This window comes from Amphimedon queenslandica, unplaced genomic scaffold, assembly GCF_000090795.2.
Source record: "Amphimedon queenslandica unplaced genomic scaffold, v1.1 AMPQUscaffold_13519, whole genome shotgun sequence".
In the NCBI taxonomy this organism is placed as follows: domain Eukaryota; kingdom Metazoa; phylum Porifera; class Demospongiae; order Haplosclerida; family Niphatidae; genus Amphimedon; species Amphimedon queenslandica.
The window spans coordinates 138,513-162,129 of record NW_003546245.1 but is presented as its reverse complement, the minus strand read 5'-3'; the positions used below and the strand labels follow the sequence as shown (position 1 = coordinate 162,129).

Sequence of the window (23,617 nt, the reverse complement as noted above, 5' to 3'; positions counted from 1 at the left end):
CGATTTAATTATTCAAAATGGCGGCAGCTAGGAAGCTAGAGTTTTATCCAGCAGGAACTCCCGAGCTTGTTCGTAGCAACCAAAAGGACCTCTATTACCGTGACTACGTTACTTCCCTACTCTCTGACCTGACGGAGCCATTGCTGCCAAGAAGATACTGGCTACTGTATCAGAGAGAATTACAGCTCCTGGCTGAGCTATTGTATTATTCACTAACTACTCTGAATGGTAATCAGACTCTGGGGGAAGAATATTGCAATATAGTGCAAACCAACGGGCCGGCTATACCGTCCATTAGTAGAAGGATAGTGTCTGTAGTGTTACATGTGGTGGGTCGATATGTCCTTGAGAGGGGGGCGGGGCTTATTAGGAAGTACACTACCAATAGGACCATGGAGTATGTCATGGGGAATGTTGAAGAAATAATGAAAATATCAAATCAAATTCATTTATCTTTTTTCTATCTGTTTGGTGTCTATCAATGGTTGAGCAAGAGGATAACAAGTATCAGATACATAATGATAAGATACTCACTAACAGCGACACCACCCAATCCATATAAGCTGTTAGGCCTACTCATAATGCTACAATTAGCTATTAAATTAATGACAAGGATCAAGAGCAGTGTATGGAGTAGAGATGAAGAGACTAAGGACATTCTTAACAAAGCTGGTGCGACTAATGGTGCTGTTGTATCTTCAATAAAATGTTCCCTATGTCTTGAGAATTGTACGTGCCCCACAGTACCTCCTTGCGGTCATTTGTACTGCTGGAGCTGCATCATAGAGTGGGTCAGTGAGAAAGGGAACTGTCCTTTATGCAGGAACCCTACCCAACCACGACAGTGTGTTCCTTTACAAAATTTCCAATAAAATATTGTATATAATGATTATAAATGAGTAATAATAATATATATAACATAATGACAATAGTAAAGTGACAAAGACTGATAAACAGAGAGAGAGGGGGGACATGGTTGTGGTCAGCAACAAGTATTAGTATTATGTAAGAGAAGCTTGTTCAAATGATATAACATGAAATTAACATCTTCCTGAGCACAGCCAAGCATCAACCGAGGCTTTGACAAGTATCCTAGCTTCAGATTGCTTCCGATGAAGTACTTCTGGCCCTCCTTTAGCTTGCATTTGCCAAACACACTAACGATGCCTGTACTCGGTATGGCATATTCTGAGTTTAGTGCAAATTGTGAGGGCGATCTTGTACATGTACTCCTTCCACTATCCAATATATACGAGTTATTGTATCTGAGATAGTTTTGAACTTCTATTGATGATTTGTATAAACTAGAATTATCTGATAGCAGATTGGATTTTCTCACAAGACCTATAAATACTGCAAGAGAGATCAAAGTGACATTAGTTATGACAGCAAAAGTAAACCCCCTCCTCTTACTCAGCCCCACCTGTCTCTTTCTCTCATTAGGCTCATTATACTACGAGTCAGGTTCAACTTACTGTAATCGCTACTACAAAGTATCTTTTCCATGCAACTATCTGAACATCTTGCACAATCTATAGTACATGATAGCACATTGATAAAATGACAATAACAACAGCAGTATGACTTTAACTCTCACCATTGCTAGGCCGCAGTGAATAAGACAGTTTGTTTAATGATGATCCTTTTCTAGTTTTGATCAACAGAGACACGTGATTACAGTGCGATTGGATACACTGAGGTCCTTCTCCTCTTCTTCCTATCTCCCTTTTTGCTTTTCCCTTCAACTGCACCATAGTGAATCCTGTCTCCTGATAATGAAGACAGAGCGAGAAAGGAGAGTGATTCTTCGTGAATTGAACTATATGTGACGATGAAGACGAGAGTAGATTACTCCATAAAATATCTCCATTTTGACAACTAGTGCTATTTTCTCTATTAATTCTCGTAATAGCTGGACTGCCATTAGATCTACTGCTGCAAAGAAATGTGACACAGGCTACTATAACTCATTCTACTGAGTCCAGTATCTTACCTTAGGACATGTCTGCAGCTTTCTTCTCCACTACTTCCAAGAAAAAGAAAGATAAAGAGGGCAAGAGAAGAAAGAATCATCTTCAGATCAATCTCAAATTGAATGTGCTTAATTGCAAGTTATTAAAGTTTATAAAGCCACTCCTTTATCCTTTTTTGGGTAGTATTATCATACAAATGTACATGTAGCTACTATAAAATATTTAAAAATAAAGCTTTTTACAAGTAATAATAAAACTTCAATATGTCCAATTCATCCAATACAGAAAATAACATAAACACAATGTAGATGTATATCAGAACAAGACCATATGCCCTATAAACAACAAAAACATATTAACATTTATTATTATTATTATTATTATTATTATTATTATTATTATTATTATTATTATTATTATTATCATTATTATGCAATAAGACACAAAGGGGTAAACAATAACATAGAAAAAAAAGGGAGTGGCCCTTAGAGAATTAGAAGAACTACAGAAAGCAGACAGGAAAATAAACGAGGAGGGGATGAAAGAAGAGGATAGAGGAGAGAAAAGAGAAACTATAAAAGAGTCAAACAAGCCCATCGACTTGCGGAGGAAGAGCAGCAAATCGGCAGGACCACATACAGGCATTAAAACGCCATAATTATTATTATTATTATTATTATTATTACCTAGGAGGACTAAATTTAAAGAGTGGGAATACCAGTGCACTCAGAATAAGTGAAAAAGATAAAAATATCCACGAAAGCTTCACTTTCACGTACTCTCTGCTTTGGATGCAAATTGGAAATGACTTCCCTTTGTCATAAATACCAATCTTTGCCTAAAACAAGATAATAGTAATATATACAAATAATATAAATATAAGTAATAATTATAGTAAATGAATTTGCTGTTAACAGTGCATGATAAATTGTGTACTACTAATCTATGAATAAATTTTTTCGTAATTATTATAATAACAGTGAATGAAAGATAGAGAGGTCAGTTCTATCAGTTATACTCACTATCAAGGCAACGCTGAGACCCAGGACATCGTTAAGTAGGGGAGACCCAAAACATGAAGCCACGCCCATACCTGGCTCACCGGCCCTTGCTACTGCTGTGTCAGCGACCCAATCGCCTACTGAATTACCAATAGCCAGTACTGTGAGACCAAGGATTGCTAATAAAAAATAAAATGTTTATTTAAATGAAGAAATATCATACTATATTTACCTACCTGTATCAATGCTAAAAGCAAGTCCGAAAGCTTCGAGGAGACTGACGACTTCATTAGCTTCAATGTTGAGCCAAGCAATTGACATGATGAATCCAGCCAGTCCTAATAGTGACTGGACTATCCAGTGAGGTTTAGTCTTACCAATAACAAAATACAACACTATTGATAATATTATACCTATATCAACAACAATAAAATATAAGATGTAAGCACAATAGTATATTTTACCTATAATAAAGAATATAACAATAAGTGGGAATTTGGTTGATTCAATTGGATAAGTAAAAGCAGACCAGCCACCAGCTGTGATAGCCAGTATCACAATCATTGGAATCGGAGAACTAACAGCAAACCAGCGATGCCACTCCGACCATTTACCGTCCTATTGTAAGGCAATGATGGTCGACCAATCAGATTGTTTGACTCACATGGCAGCAAGGTGGTATAGATATCCATCTCAACAAGCTGAAAGGTAGCTCAAGAAACCACTGTATCTTTACGGCAATGTTACGCCCCCTCGGCTAATAAATTAATAAACACAGGTATTAATGAATAATAATTAATCATACTCACAAATGTTAACCCTTCGAGTTCCAGTCTCTCTTTCTCTTTTTCCTTTACTTCAGTTCCTAGTATATTATTGGACGCTATTAATAGCCATTAATAACCATTTATAACTATTGATAACTATCAATAACTATTGACGTACCTTCTATTAATGGCCTTGATTCATCAGCACATTCTATAGCACTATCACCTTTATCAATATCAGTCTGTATGCTAGTTCCATTCTTTGATTCTTTATGTTTTTTCCATGCAGTCTATAAACAACAAACAACAACAACAACAAACAACAAACAACAATCATCATCAACAACAATAGCAGCTCACTCTTAAGTATCCTATGATTATAGCAGCTGCTATATAAACAATGTATATAATGGGGAAGAATATTGCTTCATAGAGTTCAACCTAACAACAATAATCACTACAGGATGAATACAGTTCAGTGTTACCAGTCCATCAAAAGCTACCAGTATAACTGTAGCTACAACCACAATGTAGGCCACTACGTCACGAGTAAAATCAATCTTATCTGAAATATATAATTTGAATAAAATAATTAAATAATAATTTACTGACCTATTGTGTCTGAGGTCACTTTAGTTATTAATATAACGCTACCCAAGACAACAGTCGAGATAAATATTGATGCACCAATGAGGGCACTGCATAGAGTAGGGGGAGAGGAGAGGGAGAGAAGAGGAGAGGGAGAGTTTAATCATGTTACTGTATCTTATATTGTGACTGACCCAAGGACTAGTGGCAGGTCTCCATTTTTAAGAGCGGAGAAGGCAGTAAAAACATCAGGAGCACCTAATTAGTAATAAATAAATATAAATAATAATCTTTATGCTTTTAATCAAAACTGGCAACGAAATTATGTTCTTATGTCATGTAGAAACTTTGAGCTCATTTTCACAAATTTTTAAAGTTGTTCCAAAATTGGGTAAAAGTCCCTGTACTATAGTACATGGTCTCAGACCAAATTTCGCCAAAATTGAAAAGGAAAAATTTCTTAATTTTTATATTTTTTTCTGATACATATACATGTTCTTATGTTGCATAGAAAATTTGAGCTCATTCCGACCAAGTTTGGATTTTTTTACGAATTTTTAAAGCAGCTGCTCAAAATTTAGACTATAGCAATTATCAGACAAGCCCCGCCCAAAAATGAGCTTACCATTTCCAATAGCTAACAGAGTAATTCCAGCAATACTTGGGGACAGTTTCAGTTTATCGGATAGTAAATTAAGAGGTGGTACAAAAAAATAATCAGCCTGTGAAGGAAAAAGTATGAATATCATTAGCAAGATTCACCACTCTTTCTCCTCCTCCTCCTTTCTCTCTCTCTTACTGTCGTCGCTAACAAGGAAATGAGATACACCAGCCATAATGCTAATATAATATAAGCTATCGGCTACATAAAATTAAAGATAAACAATAACAGTTTACAATAGATCGGCTCTACTTTCACATGATGAAGAGAGCAGGCGACAAAGGCCAGATAGTCGAAGAGGGCTACATCATCTCCACAATTATCTTTAACGAATTGACAAGAATTGTTTTTATGCAAAGGATGAGAGCAGTTAGCATTGTCCTGGTCCCCGCCATTATCAGAATCCGACTGACAGATTGGCGCAGAACTGTGACCAAATCCAAGTAACTTCCGTGTGGTAGCTAGTTCTGGCTGAATGTCACTATTACTGAGACTGAGCCCATCTCTCCCTCCATTTTTAAAGCCAGTGTAAAGAAAGATAAAGAGAAGAGCAGATACGATGCTAATAATCCTCACGCTTTGTCTTCTCTGCCTCATTTTCATCTAAGGTCATCTGATCTTTATCACTATCAGCATTAATCTATGCGTGGGTGTTGGATTCAGCCACGCCCAGTTGATCACATGTAGATGTATAATAGCTAGAAATGGCTACAGCAAAACAAGAAGAGAAAAATACGCTAACAGCCTCAAGACAAGAACTAGCTACTCTAAAGGATCTTGAGTAAGGACAAAATACCAGCATCACGTGATCTTATTTATTAGGAAGAGCTCAGATATTCAGAAGCTTAATGTTTCTCATAATAAGTTAATTAATATGAAAGGAATAAGTAAATTAATATCAATTATTATAATTATATAATTAATTTTAGGAAGTTTTTTTTCTGTGACGTGGCTAAATTTATCATATAATATGCTCGTATCAATTAGAGGCATAGAACATTTGAGAAATTTAGTCGGTAAGATTGTAATGATTATTATTATTATTATTATTATTATTATTGTAATTATTAGTATTAAATGCAAGTCATAATTCTTTAACAAGCTGTGATGATATAATGAAATTAACAAGTGAGTTGTTATTAATTAGTTTTAAATTATCAGCTATGATAGATCTAAAGGCCCTGATATTAAATGATAACCAATTAACTAAACTACCTTCACTTTCTATGCTAGTTGATCTTAACACACTAAGTAAGAGAGGGTGATTATTACTATTATTATTATAACAAAATTTATAGTATATTTTATTTTATTTGTAAGCTTTAAAAACTCTTTGCTCTATTCTTTACTTTCCACTATCTTTCCCTTATTCTCTCCTAACCTATTCTACAATTCTGTCCTATTTTTACCTTTATCACAGTTGTTGTTGTTATTATCTGTACTGTTATTATTGTTAATCATTATTAAAAATAAATAAATAAATAAAAAATAAAAATAAAATTATTATTATTGTTTAGTATTACTATTATTTTTTAGTATTATCTAATAATTTATTTGAATCAATTGATGTCACCTCATTATCCAATCTCACCAAGTTATCACTATCATTCAATAAACTAGCTACAGCACCAAGCACAAAGGTAATAATATTCACTACTGTACAATCATCAGTTATAATTAGATAGAAAGAATGAATGGGTCCCTGTGCTATTGAAGGGTTACTTGTACAAAATATTACTTTATGTAACTATAAACTCTATTGTACTAACATGTAGCAGCTGTTAGCTGGTTATGTATGCTCATTAATGTTTACTTTTATTATTAGGGCAACAGTTTATTGTTAGAATTAAGATTAACTGGTAATAATATCGCATACATACCTCAAGACATACAGTATAATAAAAGGTAATCCAATCATCATTTTATTTTGTTTTATTTTGTTTTTTAGACTTCAAATTCTTGATTTAGGACAGAATTCCATCAGTTGTGTGGATTGCCTTAAATCGCTGACCAACTTAAAGAACCTTAATCTAAAGGGAAACCCAATCACTGAATACACAGATAAGGTAATTATAGTGATTATAATATTTGTTTAAGTTTGTTTATAGATTAGACGCTGGTTGCCTCGGTTACATGTATTAGATGGATTTAAGTTAGGAAAACTAATGAGAGAAGAAGCAGTTGCTGAGATTAAACTAAAACCAGAAGAAGCAGCAGCCATCACAACAAAAGTAACAGAAACTCGACCAGCTGTAAATGAAGCAGCATCAGATGATAGTGAAATGAAGAAAGAGGCTAAGCCTATTCTTGCAAAGAAGAGAAAGCGTGGTAGATCTGGAGTAGTGTCCATTGAAAATGTAAAAAAGAAAAGAAAAACTACCAAAGATATTTTTAATATTGAAGAAAATAATCTCTTGTCTTGGTAATTTTTATAACTTTAATATTCGTTAATAAACACTAAACAGTGGGTGTGGCTAAGGCAGAGCAGAAACAAGATGTCTACCAATGAAGAGGAGGTTGGAGAAATCCTTGAATATGACGAGTTGGATGTTGATGATGAAGAAATAGATGAACTTCTTCACCTCTCTCCTTCAGAAGAAATGACAGAGCAATATCACAAACTTTTAACAAGAAATCATAAAGTATTACGAGTTTTTGTTTGTCACTGTTGTTTTTTGTAATTTTAAAATTATTTCTTTTAGTTAGAGCAAGAGCGTCGTGAGCTAATATCTCAACTAACAAGTTTAAAGGAATCTTCTTTATACGAATCTAATAGTCAATCGACCACTGGTGGTACTGCAACTAGTGATCATCTTGTTGAAATAAAAGGAGAGCTGAATCATGTACTTATAAAGCAACTTGATGATGACAATTTTTTAGTTTTCATTTTTGTGTGTTAGGTTCTATTAGAGAAAACTTCACTGGAAGAAGAAAATGGATATTTGAAGAAAAGGTAATGATGATGATGATAATTTATTTTGCAGCCATTTTAGGTTAGAATTGATTGAGGACCAGAAGCAGCTAATGAGTGAAGAAATGAAGAAACTAGAAGAAACATCAAAACTGTTAGTGCACACATTAGATGACTTATTTATTATACTTTATTATAGTAATGTGCAGAAACTTCATAACAAAATACTGGAATGCGATGATATTGCTAGACAGTTGTCAAAATCGCAGGAGAAAGTGAAAGAGTTGGACAGAAAATTGAGAGAGATGGATGAAGAACACAGACTAGTGAGCATCTCAAGGAAGAGATTATCTGATTATAGTGACCTTGAACAACTAAACAATACTTTAACCAAAGAAAATGAAGTATTAAAGTAAATGAGAGAGAGAGAGAAGTTTTTCTAATTTTTATTATTTTTTCAGAGGCCGTGTAGATAATAACGATTTATTGATATATCAACTGCATACTTTGCGAGATAAAGTAGCTAAACTTGAAGCAGCTCAAGTTGACTATAATGAATTGGTGACAGAAAATAAAGTACAATAAAAATAATGCTATAATAATACTAATAATTATTAATATGTTACTACTGTAGCTCATGAAAGAGCAATTAGAGTCATACTCTATAGAAGGAGGAGCAACTCCCCTAAGGTAGTTCTGTTATTGTATTTATTGCATTTAGGAGTTCTGATAAATGTAATAAAAATGAAGAAATACTGCATTTTATCTGAACTATAAATAACTTTATATATCAGGTCGCCATCTTTGATGAAGTTACAGTTGATTCAATTTCAACAAAAAGATATAATCCAAGCAACAAAGCTCTCAGAAATGGAAACAAAATTAACTATTTCTGATAACAATAACAGAAAATTAACTCAAGAAATCGAGCATCTGAAAGAAGAAATGACAAAGTTAAATGTAAGTTTACGGGAAAGGTGTGGCTTCAATTATAATCATCACTAGTCTGAGATAGAAATTAAGAATGAAACTATCCAAAAACTGGAAAGAAAGAACAAGTTGATTGCTAAGGTACGAGCTAATAGGAATAATTTCTTGTTAATTGTTTTTGGCATAGGAAAGAGAAGGCTGCATTAATATACTTAATTCTTATAAACTTGACATTGGAGCAGATTCTGTGTTGAAAGAACAAGTTACTGAAGTAAAAGACTTAGCTATCATTATACTAACTAATGCTCTTTCTTTCTCTCCGGCTCAGTTGGAAGCAAGTAATGAGAGATTAAGGGCCAGGATTGATGAGTTAACAAATGAAATAGAATCAAAAGAATTATTTGTTAAAAGAGAAAAGAGACAGAGGATTGATTATGATGCAGAAGTGTAGCAGTTCCCTCTCTTCACTTCCTTTCTTATCTTCTAATGAGTGTAGAGTTTGATTTTATGTATCTCTTTGTCCAGGCATTCCCTCTCTTTGTTATAGTAATAAAATAAACCATCGTTTCGTCTTTTCAGCTTCTTTATATAATTGTTATGAGGCCAACGATCAATCTATCACAAAGTGAAGAGAAATTGATGATAGAGATCAATGATAATACTTACCACTTCTTGTGGATGAAATTTTGAATATTCAATTTCATCTCTATAGCCTGCTAGCTGAAACCTATAAGCTGCAGCGAGGTCAGACATTACTATAGCACAGTGTAGGTTACCTTCTTCAACGTTCTCGTCCCAGTACTTCGCACGACGTACAGACTTTGGTTTAGCTTCTACAGCAGCCATTGCTCCCTTGTTAAACTTGTTTTGTTATTCAAGTTCGCGTAACCATAGTGACCGTAGGTTTACGCATGCGCAGGAACGTTTGCCGGGCATTTTAAAACTTTGTACGGTAAGATGTCCATTTTTACAATTATTTAAAAACAATGACACACTAAAGATCTCAAATAAAAAGACCCCAAACAACACACACAAAATAACAACAATAATAAATTGTATAATTTAACTGATTTCAAACTCAAATAGTGTCTATTATAATATTATTCAATATAATCAATATCAAGTATTATTTTGATCCTGGAATCATAACGTCAAGGTGATCATTGAGATCGGCTAACATGTCATCAATATCTGCCAATAGCTGGTCAGTTTTATTTGACCTAATGTAGAGAGAGAAAAAATAACAATAATCATTACAAGTGCTTCAATTTCACAATTTTAATATGAAAATTGCATTTTTTATTTCTGAGAGTTTTAAAACATGGACAAGCACAAGATTGACCACAAACCAGCACTGAATAAAAGCCACAAAGGAAAGTGATATAATATGATATAAGGTGCTACTACACAAGGTACAGTTATAATCATCATTACTCTTCTTCCTCCTCCTCAGATAGAGCTCCAGATTCTTCGTCCCCTGGTTGATTGAATCCTTGAAGGACGCTCTCTAATGCGTCAAGTTCCGGTATAAGTGAAGCTGATCTCTTGACCTCTTTAGGAGGAGGAGGAGGAGGAGGAGTCCCGTCTAAAACGCCATCAATATCCTCCGTTCTATAAAGATGTGTAGGAGTGGCATCTACAATGATAATAATAATAAAAATAATAAAATTATGCGTCACTTTAAATTAACATTCAAACCCTCTACATTTAACGACATTATTAATTATCATGGTTACTATTAAATTTAGCGTTTTACTTACCATTCCCTTGATCTGTGCTATCATTGTTAGTCATAACTTGATTCTGTAGCAAAGGACTTTCCTTGCCCGTCAGTACTGTGGAAACGGCTCGTCTTGGAATAGGAGGAGGTGGTCCGCCGGATTTAGACTTATCGGACATATTAGTAGATAAAGGTCTTGCCTGTTTGGCAGTGGGCGGGGCTACTACAGGTGGGGGAGGAGAGGGACAAGGGGTACATTCATCATCGTCATTCTCATCATCGACTGTAACTTCACCAGTCACTGGTATTCCCATTCTCTTCTCAAGTAAATGTTTCATTTTATTAAAATTCACACTCTTACGTTTCTCGGCTACTTCAATACCTGAATCAACACTTGACGCATTATTTGAGACCTTACTGACGTCACTGCTAGCACGAGGCTTTACCTCTGTATCTCTGACCACACCTCCTTCCGGCTCCGTTATTATAGATGAAGCGCGAGTGCTCTCAAAGTTCTGCGAAGAAGAAGATAGATTAGAAACACTGTGAGAGGGAGAGCTTGGCAACGGAATGTGATAATTAGTAGACGGGTAAGGAGAGGTGACTGTCTCGGTCTTTAGTAACTCGTTTAACTCGTTTATGCCTCTCTCGAACCTTTTAATATGACCTGACAACAAATGAATAATACATGAACAATAAATAAATCAATAAATAAATAAAATAAATAATACATATAATATACACGTATTGTACCTTTTTTAACAATGCCAATCTCAACCAGTTCTTCTTTGGTGACTGAAGTTATAAATTCAATGTCGTCATAGCCAGACTCTATCAACAAGGTCTCATAAGCACTCAGTCCTAACTGCTGTAACCACTCGGCTACACTAGACTATATAAACAACAACAACAACAACAACAACAACAACAATAATAATAATAATAATAATAATAATAATAATAGTCTGCTTTTCTCACTGGTTTAAATGTCAAGAAATGTTCTTTTGCAATCAGCTGGCTCAAAGCGGATAGAATCCTCTTACGATGGCCGACTTTAGTCACGCCAAGTTCTGAAAGTTCCTATAAATGGGCATTAATAAGAATCAAATAAAGCGGGCATTAATTGGAATAAAGTACCTCTGCAGTAGTACCCAGTAGAAAGTCGGTGTTGTCATAGCCTGCAGACTCCAGTAATGAGACGTATTCTTGTAACTTGTAACTATTGAGCCATTCAGCTATTGGGATACACTCAAATGCCGACTGAGGCTGTAAAGGAGAAAGAGGAAGAGCTCAGGTACATGTACATGTATATAGCTGTTTAACATATCACATGGTTTTTTCCAAAAAATGGCTCCGAAATCACCCCCAATTTTTATTACATTTTCTGATACATATTGATGTCCTTATGCTGTGTAGAAAGTTTGAGCTGATTCCAACTTCAATTTTTCAAGTTACAGCCATTTTAAGAAAACGTCAAAATTTGAAAAAGTACCCAAGGCTATAGCCCATGGTTTTTTCCAAAAAATGGCTCCGAAATCACCTCCAATTTTTATTACATTATCTGATACATATTGATGTACTTATGCTGTGTAGAAAGTTTGAGCTGATTCCGACAAATATTTTTCAAGTTATGGCCATTTTAAAAAATCAGCCAGTTTTTGAAAAATACCCAAGGCTATAGCCCATGGTTTTTTCCAAAAAATGGCTCCGAAATCACCCCCAATTTTTATTACATTTTTTGATACATATTAATGTCCTTATGCTGTGTAGAAAGTTTGAGCTGATTCTGATAAGAAATTTTCAAGTTATGACCATTTTTTAAAATGGGTCAGTTTTTAAAAAATACCCAAGGCTATAGCCCATGGTTTTTTTCCAAAAAATGGCTCCAAAATACCCCAAATTTTTATTACATTTTCTGATAGATATTGATGTCCTTATGCTATGTAGCAAGTTTGAGCTGATTCCGACAAATATTTTTTAAGTTACGACCATTAAAAAAATGTATTCCATTTTAAATGCATATACAAATGTACATGTAGTACATGTAGTAATACATTACCATTGTAGCTGAAATAGGAACCGACTGTATGGAACTAAGACTGGTACTGCGGGACACTAAAATTAAAAATAATAATAAATTATTTTTAAAAATAATAATTATTACTTTGATGTTCGCTTGAAGGCGTGGCTGGTCTATCCAATTCCTTAAGAGCATGTAATGGGCTGGACTCCTTCTCGTCACTGGGGGCATTAATTGGAGTTGGTATAGGAACGCTTGGAGCAGAAATATTAGGAGCACTCTGGGTATTAATTGGAGTAGATACAGGAGCAGTTACTGGTGCAGAAGTGCTAGTTGAGATCACGCCAGTAGGCGTGGGATCACTGGGTGGGATTCCGTTAGAAGACGGTCCGATCATTGACGACGGCAATGAAATGAATCCTCCTCCTCCACCTGGTCCAATCATAGCTGCTGGTAACACAATACCAGCGCTGCTAGGAGGCGTGGCACTACTAGAAGGCGTGGCATTATTGAGGGGAGGGGCAGTAGTGACCGGAGGTGGTACAGGAGCTTTAGAAGGCTTAGGACGTGGTTTAGGCGGAGATTTATTAATACTAGGCCCGGGTCCCCCTCCCCTTCTTAACTCCTCAGCTTTCCTGATTTCTTCTCTCTTCCTGGCCTCTTCAGCTACCCTTGCTTCCTCTGCCCTTCTCTCTTCTTCAATTCTCTTTTCTTCTTGTAATCTCTTAGCTTCCTCTATCTTCCTAGCCTCCTCTGCTCTCCTTGCTTCTTCTGCCCTTCTCTCTTCCTCTCTCTTTCTCTCCTCCTCCTCTCTCTTGGCTTCCTCTTCTCTTCTAAGCTGTTCTTCCTTCTCCTTTTGTAACTTTCTTTTTGCTATCTCCTCCTGCCACGATAAAGGAGCTGGTCCTGTCTGTGCCTCCACAGCAGCTGCTGCAGGCGGAGGAGGAGGATCAACTTTACCCTTTGGTTTAGGCTTTGGCTTAGGAGCTGGCTTTACAGGTGACTATTAATAAAATAATAAATAAAATTATTAACATTATAAATATTAAGCACAAAAATGCAATTATTAATTGATCATAGATTTATAAGATAACTGTCAATATTTTATTAAATTAAAGAATACAGGAATTCATAACAAACACCAAATACAGTGCAGTATTGCAATATGATGATACAAACACAGACAGTAGGAGTATACTGTAACTTACTGGCGGTTGATGAGTGGGTGTGGTCTCCTGCTGTGTGGGAGGAGGGGCAGGTGCTGATTCGTTTAACGGGTTAGATTGAGTGGGTGGTTGTTCTACAGCTGCTGGAGGCGTGTCTATGGTTTCTTGACGCCTTTTTAGTTTTTTAAGTAATTCGTTCTCGAAAGATGGCTCCTCTTTTTGAGCTGGAGCAGGTACAGATGAAATCTTCTTCAACTTAACTTCACCTAACGGCAACGAGGCATTGCCTAGAACTGGGGACGGTTGGGTATCACCTATTAATCAATTAATAATAATATTATTATTAGTATTATTATTGTTGTTGTTATTCTATTAAAGTGCATTACACAGTGGGTAATTTTAATTGAGGACTAGAATTCATCCTAAAACTAGTCAAAAACAAGGTGAAAAGCTTGTCTGAAATAGATGCAAAAGTTCCCTTACAATAACACAATACATTATGTGTATTAATAGAATAATAATACAGAGGCAGCTGCTATGTGTACTCGTAACTAGCCTGGTACTGGTGAAGTGGCTGGAGGGGGAACTGGTTTAAAAGTGGGCGGTCCAGCATGAGTACGTCTCGGTAGAGTAGGTGGGTTACTACTGTAAGGTATGGTCTCAGTTGCTTCTGATTCATCTGAATAACTCCGCCTTTTTCTTAATAATGCAGCTTTATCAATAACAGGCCTAATTAACACATTAATTAATTAATCAATTAATTAATTAATTATTAATTACCTCTGGGTCCCAGTAGCCATTGTTGAGCTTCTCATCATGACTTGATCTTCTTCTCTTCTTTGATTCCTGCTAGCAACTTTACCAGCAATCATGGACGCAAAATCACCACCTGGCAATGAGGCCGCACCCACTTTAGGACTACCGCCACCACTTTGACTAGTATAGGACTGAGGCTGGCCGGTATGGGTCTGGGGATGACTGGTATGGGTCTGAGGATGACCAGTATGGGTCTGAGGATGACCAGCATGGGTCTGAGGATGACCGGTATGAGTCTGAGGATGACCGGCATGGGTCTGAGGATGACCAGCATGGGTCTGATGATGACCAGTATGGGCCTGAGGATGACCAGTATTGGTTTGAGCATAACCAGCATGGGCTTGAGAATGGCCAGTATGGGTCTGAGAATAGCCAGCATGAGCATGAGGATGGCCAGTATGAGGACTGGAATGGGTTTGAGGATGGCCAGTATGGGTTTGAGGATGGCCAGTATGGGTTTGAGGATGGCCAGTATGGGTCTGAGCATAACCAGTATGGGTCTGAGCATAACCAGTATGGGTCTGAGGATGACCAGTATAGTTTCCTCTAGATCCTCCTCCTGCTTGTTGCTGCTGTAGCTGTTGTTGCTGCTGATAGTATTGTGTGTACATTTGTTGAGCAGCTGTTGTTCCACTACTAGTGCTATTAGTTGTGGTTTGTTGTTGATGACTGACTCCTCCCACTCTCTGGCCACTGGTTCTGATTTGATTAGCAACAGCATCTGAGGAACAGATCCATTATTTAATTAATATGTACTCTCTCTCTCTCTTCCTTCTCTACCTTGTAGTATCTGTTTCAGTTGGTGTGCACTCCTTGGGTCCGTATAGTGATTCACAATATCAAGTGGTGTGAGTCCTTGTGTGTTCTTTACTGATGGGTCTGCTCCACACTGCAACAGATAATGTACTGTCTCAGTTTTACCGTAAAGAGCTGCTTCATGTAGACAAGTACCGTGGGCACCAGGCAGGACACGGTTTATATCAAACCCATACCTTATTAGTAGACTAAGAGGGAAAGGGAGAGAGAGAGGGAGGGAGGGAGAGAAGGACAAAGAGAGAGAGAGAGATACAACTTATATTTGTAAATTCAAAGGACCATTATCACTACTTGCTGTGCATTTGATGTTATTTGATTGATGGACAGTTTACAAAGACAATGGACAACAAAACAAGGCCAGTGGCCAACAAACAAGCAATCATTATCTTCAATTATCTCTTTAATCTCTCCTCTCATGTTTCTCTTTCTACGCTTCTTCTAAACACACACACACACACGTACTTCAACACGTGGGTGTGGCCGTGCTTTGAGGCGAGTTTCAAAGCATTTTGAACCGTCTCCTGCTTCTGGGGGCTAAACTGTCCGGAGTGAAGAAGATAAGCGACACAGTTAGTGTGACCATGCTGACAAGCAAGATCTAATGGCGACTGCCCAGAGACATTCAGCAATGTACATCTTGCATGATCTTTTACTAAATACTCAACCTACACATACATGCGTGTAATAATATATCATTTATTATTGTTATTATTATTATTATTATTATTGTTATTATTATTATTATTATTATTATTATTATTATTATTATTATTAGTATAAAAATGCATGCTTGCTCGTTTTTACCACTTCAGTGTGTCCATTTTGAGCAGCTGCATGTAACGGGCTGTCGCCAACACGTGTTACTATATTAGGATCAGCTCCTCTCCTTAGTAATATAGAAACAGCTTCACAGCGACCATTAGTAGCTGCTAAATGCAATGGTGTAGCACCTAATGAGGAATAAGTGTAAATATTTCTGTGTCTCTATAATAAGGAAGGACACCTTTATAATAGGACACATACAGTAAGGACACCTTTATAATGAGGACACTTTTATAATGAGGACATTTTGTAGTGTCCCAATTGGTACAAGCCTACCCCAATAATGGGGACACCTCTGTAGTGAGGTACAAGTAGTGAACGACTGTACGTGGTGCCAAAACTGCCAGTGGTGTCATTAGTAAAAAGAGACTAGACATAGAGTGTGTGTCTGTGCAGCTGGTGTTCGTACATGTACCTCTATTGTCCTCTATATTAATGACTGCCCCAGCTTCAAGAAATTCTTCAATAAAATCAAGGAAATTAAATCCAGCACTGTAATGAAGGGCTGTACAGCTAACGGGAAGGAAAGGAGAGAGAGAGGGGGGAGGGTAAAAGTGACAAAGGTTGCTGCTAAGTGTTTACCCCTCTTCATCCTGCTCATTGACAGCTGCTAAGAATTTCTTTTTCCCTATACAATATCAATAATTGTATATAAGATACACATACTTATTAAACAATGTAAACAGCCTCTATTTGTGTATAATAATACATTATAATTATATCACAACAGTGAGACAAACAAGAATACATTAAGCCCTGGAATCATAAACATCATCAATAAACAATGTACATGTATATACATCAATTAATGACTCGAGGCACCTTTGTATGAATGCAATCAGACAGTGAATGACATTTAGAAAGGAAGATAAAGAGAGGGAGGGAGGGAGGGAAAAGGAGGAATGTGACACTATGATAGTAACTCCTGACCTTGTTTTTTCATCTTAGCGACAAGCTTGCGGGCCTCGCCTGAGTTTCCCGTCTTGAGGAGGTGAAGGAGATCATTCCCTTTACCCATCACAGGGTCTTATTGTAAAGAGAAGAGTATAGAAGGGAGAGAGAAAGGCTGCCAAGAAGAGGAAAAAATAACAGCTCCCACTGCCTCCACGAGAGATAGAGGTGTTAATTAACTAACTAATTAATATTCATGATGTCACGTGACAACTCATCAAGTTGTTGCATTGCCGCGTAATTCACCCGCCTTTGTTTTCAAAATGGCCGCCGAAAGAGGAAAGAAAAAGATATTGTCCTTAAAGAAAGGGAGAGGAACTAAGAGGAGCTGTCAGAAAGAGACAGAGAGAGAGGAAGAAGGAGCAGTCCTTCCTTACTGTGGTCTCAGTAACTTGGGTTACACCTGCTATGCTAATGCTGTTATACAGGCTTTGGAACACACACCTGGATTGATGGAATTAATAATTAAATATAAAGTAATTAAAGAAATTAATACTGTTAAGTAATTATTAATTGTTGTTGTTGTTATTATCATTATAGGGTGGAAGTGGAGACGAGTCTATTTATTACTGTCTAAGAGAAGTGAGAATGACGTCACTTGAATTCATTAATTTTTATTTTAATTATTAATATTTATTTTTTAGTTATTATTGCAAATGAACGTTCCGGAAAGAGGAATGGGAACCGTCGTCATCCCAGTCAGTTTAATAGAGAAATTACAGTATGTAACGTGATTAGACACTCCAATAATAAATTCATTAATTCCTTTATGTAGAGGTAGTTATTTCGAGAATGGCATCCAACATGACAGCCAGGAGTGCTTAAGCATCCTTCTCGACTCTCTCACGACTAAAAATAGAAAAAGGACGCTATCAAACGACGATCACAACCCTCTCCCTCCTCCAGTTAAAATCCTTAAAGGAAATCAAAAAATATCGTGCTTCTTTTCACCTAAATTAACCACACCCGAGTCCCCGCCCCCAGCCCCTCCCATCTCACTCCAATTACCAGGTAGTATATTTCAAGGCGTGCTAGTCCAGGAGACAAAGTGTTACACGTGTGAAGAGATACAGACGAGAGAAGAGTCGTTTAACATGCTAAGTATACCCGTCCTTAGCAAAGGAGACAGCAGTTACTGTGGAGCCTATTCTCTATCTTGGTCTCTTTCGCAGTTCTCTTCGGTTGAATATTTAAGAGAATGCAATAAATACTACTGTAAGAGTTGCCTCCAGTTGACAGAGGCAACGCATAGAACCGTCATACATGAATTACCTAAAATAATGGCAATACATTTAAAGCATTTCTCCGGACAGCAGGTGAAAGCGGCTGGGAACATAGCGATACCTTTATACACATCCTTTAACATGATCACTAGTAGCAGTAACAAGAGTAACATGTATGAACTGTATTGTATTATATTGCATACTGGATCAAGCAGTTACAGTGGCCATTATACCAGTATTATTAAAAAAGCAAATAATAATAATAATAATAGTAATTGGTTGATGTTTGATGATCAATATGTCACCGAGGTTTCAAAAAGTTTCGTAAAGTCTCTCCTCTCGCCTTCTAACAACTCTTCAACCCCGTACATTCTTTTTTATTCGAATATTAATAATTAAATAAATGTATTATTTATGTTAATAATAATAACTTATTTTACTTACAATATGACCAAATGTGATGCGTATTTTGACTTGATGATACTAATTGACCTCCACTAGGAGAGAATGCTACATCTGACACAGCATCACAGTGAGTGGAGCTTTCATGATACGCTCCATCGCAATCGATTAGCATAATGACTTGCTCTAATAATTAATAACAATAACAACATTATTAAAATAAAAACAATAACAACAACCTCTTGAGCCAATTGCTATTAGCTGGCTGATCGGAGATACAGATAAACAAATAGGCCAGTAATTAATTTGCAATTTCTTGAATACCTATTTCATTTAAAGTAATCAATACTGGCTTTTATATCTTAATATACTAACCCTTTTCTGAGTTAAACTGTACGTGTATAAACATTTCTCAGATCCATAGCCAGAGTATATGATAACATCTGGCTCAGTGGGGGAAAAACGACTTAACGTTGGTATTGAAGAATTAGATTGATACTGTAACTATAATAATGATGATGATGTTGATGGTGAAGTTGATACATGTACATGTACTTGTTTGTTGGAAGAAGGAAATGTAATCCAGTCCAATAGTGTATTATTGATCCAGACACTGATACGCTGATCAACACTTGATATCAACCATATCTCTTCGTTGACATTAACAACACCAGGTAACTGAGAAAGAGAGAGGAAAGGAGTGAGTCAATAGCTGCATAAGAAGATTGGGTATGTTCTTACTCCAACTTTAAAAAGGTTGCGGTCCAAATCGGTGATTTCTCTTCCCTCGTGTGAAGATATTTTATAATTAACGTTTCCATTATAAGCATCAATGGAGAGCAATAGTCCATCAGAATAACCAAGTAATAATGAGGTCTCTAGCAAAATTATTATTAGTAACGATGGTAATAATGATGTCATGATCATTACCTCTAGCAGATGACATTAATTTTCTAATTTCTGATTTGTGTGGGCGGTGAGTAGTCAGTACACGCCCACTCGTTATATTACAGACAGTCACTGAACCGTCAGTGTACCCAATGGCACACAGGTACTGGTGGGCGTGGTCAATCAACTCTATTGCCGTAGCAACCTATAATGGAACATAAAATACATGTACATGTACGTGTAAGTACATTTTTTGATTTAAATTGTAATAGATTTGTCCAGTCGCTAGTGGCCCATAGATTGGTCACATGATCGTCACATGATCCAAAGACACGCCCATCAGACGAATAAGCCATGCTCCTCACGTTACCATGGTGACTGAACATCAAATCGGAGGAAACCCTTTCAGCCCAATTCACGAAAAATATAGAGAGGCAACCAATTAAACCCTATGAATATTAATGAGTCTATGAATATTAATGAGGTATTATGTACCATTGTTAGTTGAGGGTTAAAAGAGAGAGAGTAAGCTCCACCCACCACATACAATGAATGGTCCAGTATAGAGGTGGGGCTGGGGTCTGAGGGATCAATCAACCATAACTGAACCAACCCATCAGGACTACCAACCATTACCTTATTACTATTAGCAACCATACAACCTACAGTATACCATAAACAATTACAACAATTATACAACCATACAACAGTTATATGGATGAGTAAGACTAATGAGTTAATTATGGCTAACTTATTTCCCGACAGCCTGTGTTCCAGCTGAATATACAATCGTTATTATTAGTATTCCAAATACTTAGAGATCCTAATATACATCAACAGCAGGCATTATACATAAGTTAATATTGTATTGTAAACCTATAGCTTTACCATCTCTCCCTCCAGTAAAAAGGTAATTACTAGTAGAGTAACAGAGACCAGTCATCTAACAACAAGACACAATAATAATGACACTGTTTATTTATACTGATAGTTATACTTCTTTGACATTAGCGGTTGGTTTATGTGTCTGTAGTGTTCCTGACTTTTCTTCCAATATCCAAAATGTAACTCCATCTTTGCTGATGCTGCTGAACTCGTAAGCATTGATGGGGTCCCAAGCAATGGCGTTAATCAACTCAGTCGTCTTAATGTTAATAATAATCATTTCAGTGCTAATACAGTATACAGATAGTACATGATCTTCACCTAAAATAATAAACGTTAAATCAATTAATTAACTAATTTATTACCAGCTGATAAAAGATAGCGATCGTCGAAAGAATATTCCATAGCAATGACACCAATTTCATGAATATTTAATATCTAAAAAAAATGACGGAAATGACAACAGAAATTGTTATAATTCACCTTAGTGCATTTATGTGTATCAATATCCCATATTCTAACTTCACACGGCCAGTTTTTGTGGGAGTGGCTAGCTGATACAAGGCTCCACCCATCATGTGATAAAGCCACTGTTGATATTTCAGTGTTATGACCAGTTAGCATTGATTGATTAGAAAGAGTATTTAAATTGTTAATAATGATTGTACTACCACTGGAATACACAATTAACCCTACAATATAAAGAGAATCATAACTACATGCTAGAGTACTCTTGCTGCATGTACATGTACCAGGAAATTCTACAAGTCATTTTTGAAGATCATGTACTGTAGTACAGGGATTTTGAGTAACTTTAAAAAAATCATTAAAAATCCAATTTTGATCGGAATCAGCTCAAACTTTCTATGCAACATAAAGTACATGTATATGCATCAGAAAATATCATAAAAATTAAAAATTCTCTACTTTTCATTTTTGGTGAAATTTAGCCAAAGTCCCTGTACTATAGTACAGGGACTTTAGCCCGATTTTTGAGTAACTTTAAAAAATCATTAAAAATTCAATTTTGATTGGAATCAGCTCAAACTTTCTGCACAACATAAGTACATGTATATGCATCAGAAAATATCATAAAAATGAAGAATTCTCTACTTTTCATTTCTGGCGAAATTTGGCCAAAATCCCTGTACTATAGTACAGGGACTTTGGCCCGATTTTTGAGTAACTTTAAAAAATCATAAAAAATCTAATTTTGATCGGAATCAGCTCAAACTTTCTGCACAACATAAGTACATGTATATGCATCAGAAAATATCATAAAAATGAAAAATTCTCTACTTTTCATTTTTGGCAAAATTTGGCCAAAATCCCTGTACTATAGTATTGACACCATATTAATAATAATAATAAAATAATTAACCTTCTTTAAATATCCATTTCACATTATTACGTCCTGCGTTATTGTAACCATGAACATTCTGTAGAGACATACTGGGCTGGTTGGTTGATAAAAGTGGGTGTGGTTTAGAATAAAGTGGCTGGTTATAAATATAAGAACCCTTTGGTTTACTGGCAACTACAACATCACGTGGTTTATCTGTGGGTGTGGTCAAAGTAAGCTCCACCCCTCCATGAGGCGTACGAGATATCAATATTTCATCAGTTTCATTAGAAGTGGGCGTGGTCAATGACTCTACATTTGGCCAAGGACCACAAACAAGTGAAGTATTAATAGGCGGAGTCAACTCATTAGTGGGCGGGGTCATCTTTTCAGTAGGTGGAGTCAGTATCCAATGACATAATGCATTTCCTGAGGCTGATATCAAATAATTTGAATAACCTAATAATCCAGTGACACGCCCACTTGTACCAATATAATTCTAATTAATGCACATAATATTAATAACCACACCCACACCATCCTACCTGGTCTTCACCTCTTGTATGATAATCACTGACTGATAGTTCACCGCTAGCTCCTCCAGTTATTAATGAGTTATTAATAACTGAGACACATGAAGCATGATGAGTAGGAGTATACTGAGAAAAGAATAAGTGTTGTTATTATTATTATTATTATTATTATTATTATTATTATTAATTACTTGGGAAATAAATTGTCCATTAAAAGCACTGTACTTCAATACTCTATTCTGATTGGTCAGTATTACGATATGATTAATCTCATTACTAGTGAAGCAGGCATCAACAGGTAACAAGTTACTGTTACCTTCTCCAACAGAAACATCAATATGAACCGACTAGAATATAATGATTAATTACTATTAATAAAACATATTCTTACCAGTTGTAATGATTTTATAGAATATATTGAGACAATTGATGGCAATGGGCCAATAAAACCAAGCAGGGTATCATCATCATTTATCATAAGCTTTCCAGAACAAACTATACTGTCTGGAGAGAGAGAGAGAGAGATTACAAAATACAAGTAAACACATTATTATTATTATTAGTATACTAACCCAGTGTGGTTATTAATATATAGTTATTATTAGTAGCTTCATTATATAAGTACAATGAGCCGTTGCTGTCACTCACAAAACACTTTTTGCCATTTTTAGTGAACAACACACTTTTAACTGAGCCCTCGTGTCTAGAATAAAATAATAAATAATAAAATAAAACAACAAAAATGCAATAGTTGAATACTTGTGTTCAGAGAGAACGTTCCCACTATATAAGTTAATGAATCTTGTCGTCCCATTATTATAACCGATAATAATTAAATCATTATTAATAGGGTGAATGTCAGCAGTCAATGGTATGGCACTATCGTCTCCATTAAACTCATATACCTGTTAATAAAGAGAGAATTAGGGGTCCATCATTAAATGGAGGGTGAGAGATGTACATGTACCATACAGAAGGAAATTTTGGAGGGACTAAATTTTGGCGAATTGCTAAATTTTGGATGATTGGCAAATTTTAATTTGGTGAATTTTAATTGGTGAATTTGTGGCCATGTGCCATTGATCATGCGTATAATGGCTCAAAATGGCAAATTTTTATTTTGGCGAATGGCTATCAAAACGCCAAATTCACCAAATTTAACTACCTCCAAAATTTCTTTCCATACGGTATTACCAAGAGTA

At 36.0% G+C, this 23,617-nt stretch overlaps 9 protein-coding genes across 11 annotated transcripts in view; 4 read left to right on the top strand and 5 right to left on the bottom strand.

Annotated features, from left to right (window-relative positions):
- Positions 1–3: 3 nt before the first annotated feature.
- On the top strand, positions 4–944 carry LOC105313033 (peroxisome biogenesis factor 10-like). The gene has a single exon (XM_011406142.2). The coding sequence runs from the start codon at positions 18–20 to the stop codon at positions 870–872; it is 855 nt and encodes a 284-aa protein (XP_011404444.1). The 5' UTR covers positions 4–17; the 3' UTR covers positions 873–944.
- LOC109582259 (uncharacterized) lies at positions 893–1,778 on the bottom strand. The gene is made up of 3 exons (XM_019996914.1): positions 1,598–1,778; positions 1,476–1,532; positions 893–1,353 (listed from the first exon to the last, which is right to left on the bottom strand). Exons 1-3 carry the CDS (start codon positions 1,752–1,754, stop codon positions 983–985), a joined length of 585 nt encoding a protein of 194 aa, XP_019852473.1. The 5' UTR covers positions 1,755–1,778; the 3' UTR covers positions 893–982.
- A 308-nt stretch (positions 1,779–2,086) lies between these two features.
- LOC100640695 (cation/calcium exchanger 5-like) lies at positions 2,087–5,660 on the bottom strand. Of its 2 annotated transcripts, none has more exons than XM_011406135.2 (15): positions 5,243–5,660; positions 5,129–5,191; positions 4,955–5,051; positions 4,524–4,587; positions 4,354–4,439; positions 4,227–4,306; positions 4,102–4,182; positions 3,920–4,031; positions 3,784–3,857; positions 3,639–3,731; positions 3,439–3,592; positions 3,211–3,387; positions 2,996–3,153; positions 2,660–2,811; positions 2,087–2,308 (listed from the first exon to the last, which is right to left on the bottom strand). In XM_011406135.2, exons 1-15 carry the CDS (start codon positions 5,591–5,593, stop codon positions 2,212–2,214), a joined length of 1,839 nt encoding a protein of 612 aa, XP_011404437.2. In that variant the 5' UTR covers positions 5,594–5,660; the 3' UTR covers positions 2,087–2,211. The 2 variants fall into 2 exon arrangements, with proteins under 2 accessions (XP_011404437.2, XP_019852365.1); XM_019996806.1 differs by having other exon boundaries at positions 3,784–3,839.
- Positions 5,661–5,677: 17 nt separating this feature from the next.
- Positions 5,678–7,547, top strand: LOC109582219 (leucine-rich repeat-containing protein 40-like). Of its 2 annotated transcripts, XM_019996875.1 has the most exons (10): positions 5,678–5,771; positions 5,813–5,877; positions 5,920–6,006; positions 6,062–6,118; positions 6,161–6,241; positions 6,527–6,630; positions 6,816–6,895; positions 6,939–7,056; positions 7,099–7,412; positions 7,456–7,547. In XM_019996875.1, the coding sequence occupies exons 1-10, from the start codon at positions 5,695–5,697 to the stop codon at positions 7,466–7,468; spliced, it is 996 nt and encodes a 331-aa protein (XP_019852434.1). In that variant the 5' UTR covers positions 5,678–5,694; the 3' UTR covers positions 7,469–7,547. The 2 variants fall into 2 exon arrangements, with proteins under 2 accessions (XP_019852434.1, XP_019852440.1); XM_019996881.1 differs by lacking the exon at positions 7,456–7,547 and having other exon boundaries at positions 7,099–7,452.
- Positions 7,465–9,359, top strand: LOC109582179 (mitotic spindle assembly checkpoint protein MAD1-like). The gene is made up of 11 exons (XM_019996831.1): positions 7,465–7,632; positions 7,693–7,833; positions 7,891–7,943; positions 7,984–8,055; positions 8,101–8,313; positions 8,363–8,477; positions 8,536–8,591; positions 8,696–8,861; positions 8,907–8,972; positions 9,019–9,102; positions 9,160–9,359. Exons 1-11 carry the CDS (start codon positions 7,486–7,488, stop codon positions 9,280–9,282), a joined length of 1,236 nt encoding a protein of 411 aa, XP_019852390.1. The 5' UTR covers positions 7,465–7,485; the 3' UTR covers positions 9,283–9,359.
- On the bottom strand, positions 9,215–9,719 carry LOC100640568 (meiosis-expressed gene 1 protein-like). The gene is made up of 3 exons (XM_011405608.2): positions 9,608–9,719; positions 9,498–9,565; positions 9,215–9,446 (listed from the first exon to the last, which is right to left on the bottom strand). The coding sequence occupies exons 1-3, from the start codon at positions 9,675–9,677 to the stop codon at positions 9,315–9,317; spliced, it is 270 nt and encodes an 89-aa protein (XP_011403910.1). The 5' UTR covers positions 9,678–9,719; the 3' UTR covers positions 9,215–9,314.
- A 72-nt stretch (positions 9,720–9,791) lies between these two features.
- Positions 9,792–17,327, bottom strand: LOC100640440 (caskin-1-like). The gene is made up of 17 exons (XM_011406129.2): positions 17,122–17,327; positions 16,774–16,819; positions 16,607–16,704; positions 16,174–16,319; positions 15,832–16,034; positions 15,334–15,557; positions 14,518–15,274; positions 14,294–14,466; positions 13,780–14,051; positions 12,716–13,574; positions 12,611–12,666; positions 11,689–11,817; positions 11,530–11,631; positions 11,305–11,443; positions 10,592–11,218; positions 10,266–10,467; positions 9,792–10,051 (listed from the first exon to the last, which is right to left on the bottom strand). The coding sequence occupies exons 1-17, from the start codon at positions 17,207–17,209 to the stop codon at positions 9,958–9,960; spliced, it is 4,215 nt and encodes a 1,404-aa protein (XP_011404431.1). The 5' UTR covers positions 17,210–17,327; the 3' UTR covers positions 9,792–9,957.
- A 78-nt stretch (positions 17,328–17,405) lies between these two features.
- Positions 17,406–18,328, top strand: LOC105313021 (ubiquitin carboxyl-terminal hydrolase 12-like). Its single transcript, XM_011406121.1, has 5 exons — positions 17,406–17,618; positions 17,683–17,724; positions 17,787–17,863; positions 17,918–18,243; positions 18,315–18,328. Exons 1-5 carry the CDS (start codon positions 17,406–17,408, stop codon positions 18,326–18,328), a joined length of 672 nt encoding a protein of 223 aa, XP_011404423.1.
- Positions 18,329–18,645: 317 nt separating this feature from the next.
- The window catches only part of LOC100640313 (WD repeat-containing protein 90-like), a 7,759-nt gene continuing 2,787 nt past the window's right edge, over positions 18,646–23,617 (bottom strand). Inside the window, exons 11-30 of the mRNA XM_019996781.1 lie at positions 23,175–23,320; positions 22,988–23,118; positions 22,807–22,919; positions 22,607–22,762; positions 22,428–22,541; positions 21,922–22,381; positions 21,024–21,232; positions 20,906–20,978; positions 20,653–20,861; positions 20,544–20,598; positions 20,407–20,478; positions 20,151–20,317; positions 19,904–20,104; positions 19,698–19,860; positions 19,509–19,645; positions 19,323–19,445; positions 19,143–19,271; positions 19,007–19,091; positions 18,810–18,953; positions 18,646–18,737 (exon numbers count right to left, since the gene is read on the bottom strand). Coding sequence (XP_019852340.1) covers positions 18,736–18,737; positions 18,810–18,953; positions 19,007–19,091; positions 19,143–19,271; positions 19,323–19,445; positions 19,509–19,645; positions 19,698–19,860; positions 19,904–20,104; positions 20,151–20,317; positions 20,407–20,478; positions 20,544–20,598; positions 20,653–20,861; positions 20,906–20,978; positions 21,024–21,232; positions 21,922–22,381; positions 22,428–22,541; positions 22,607–22,762; positions 22,807–22,919; positions 22,988–23,118; positions 23,175–23,320 — 2,889 coding nt within the window. The 3' untranslated portion in view covers positions 18,646–18,735. The remainder of the gene's footprint in view (positions 18,738–18,809; positions 18,954–19,006; positions 19,092–19,142; positions 19,272–19,322; positions 19,446–19,508; positions 19,646–19,697; positions 19,861–19,903; positions 20,105–20,150; positions 20,318–20,406; positions 20,479–20,543; positions 20,599–20,652; positions 20,862–20,905; positions 20,979–21,023; positions 21,233–21,921; positions 22,382–22,427; positions 22,542–22,606; positions 22,763–22,806; positions 22,920–22,987; positions 23,119–23,174; positions 23,321–23,617) is intronic.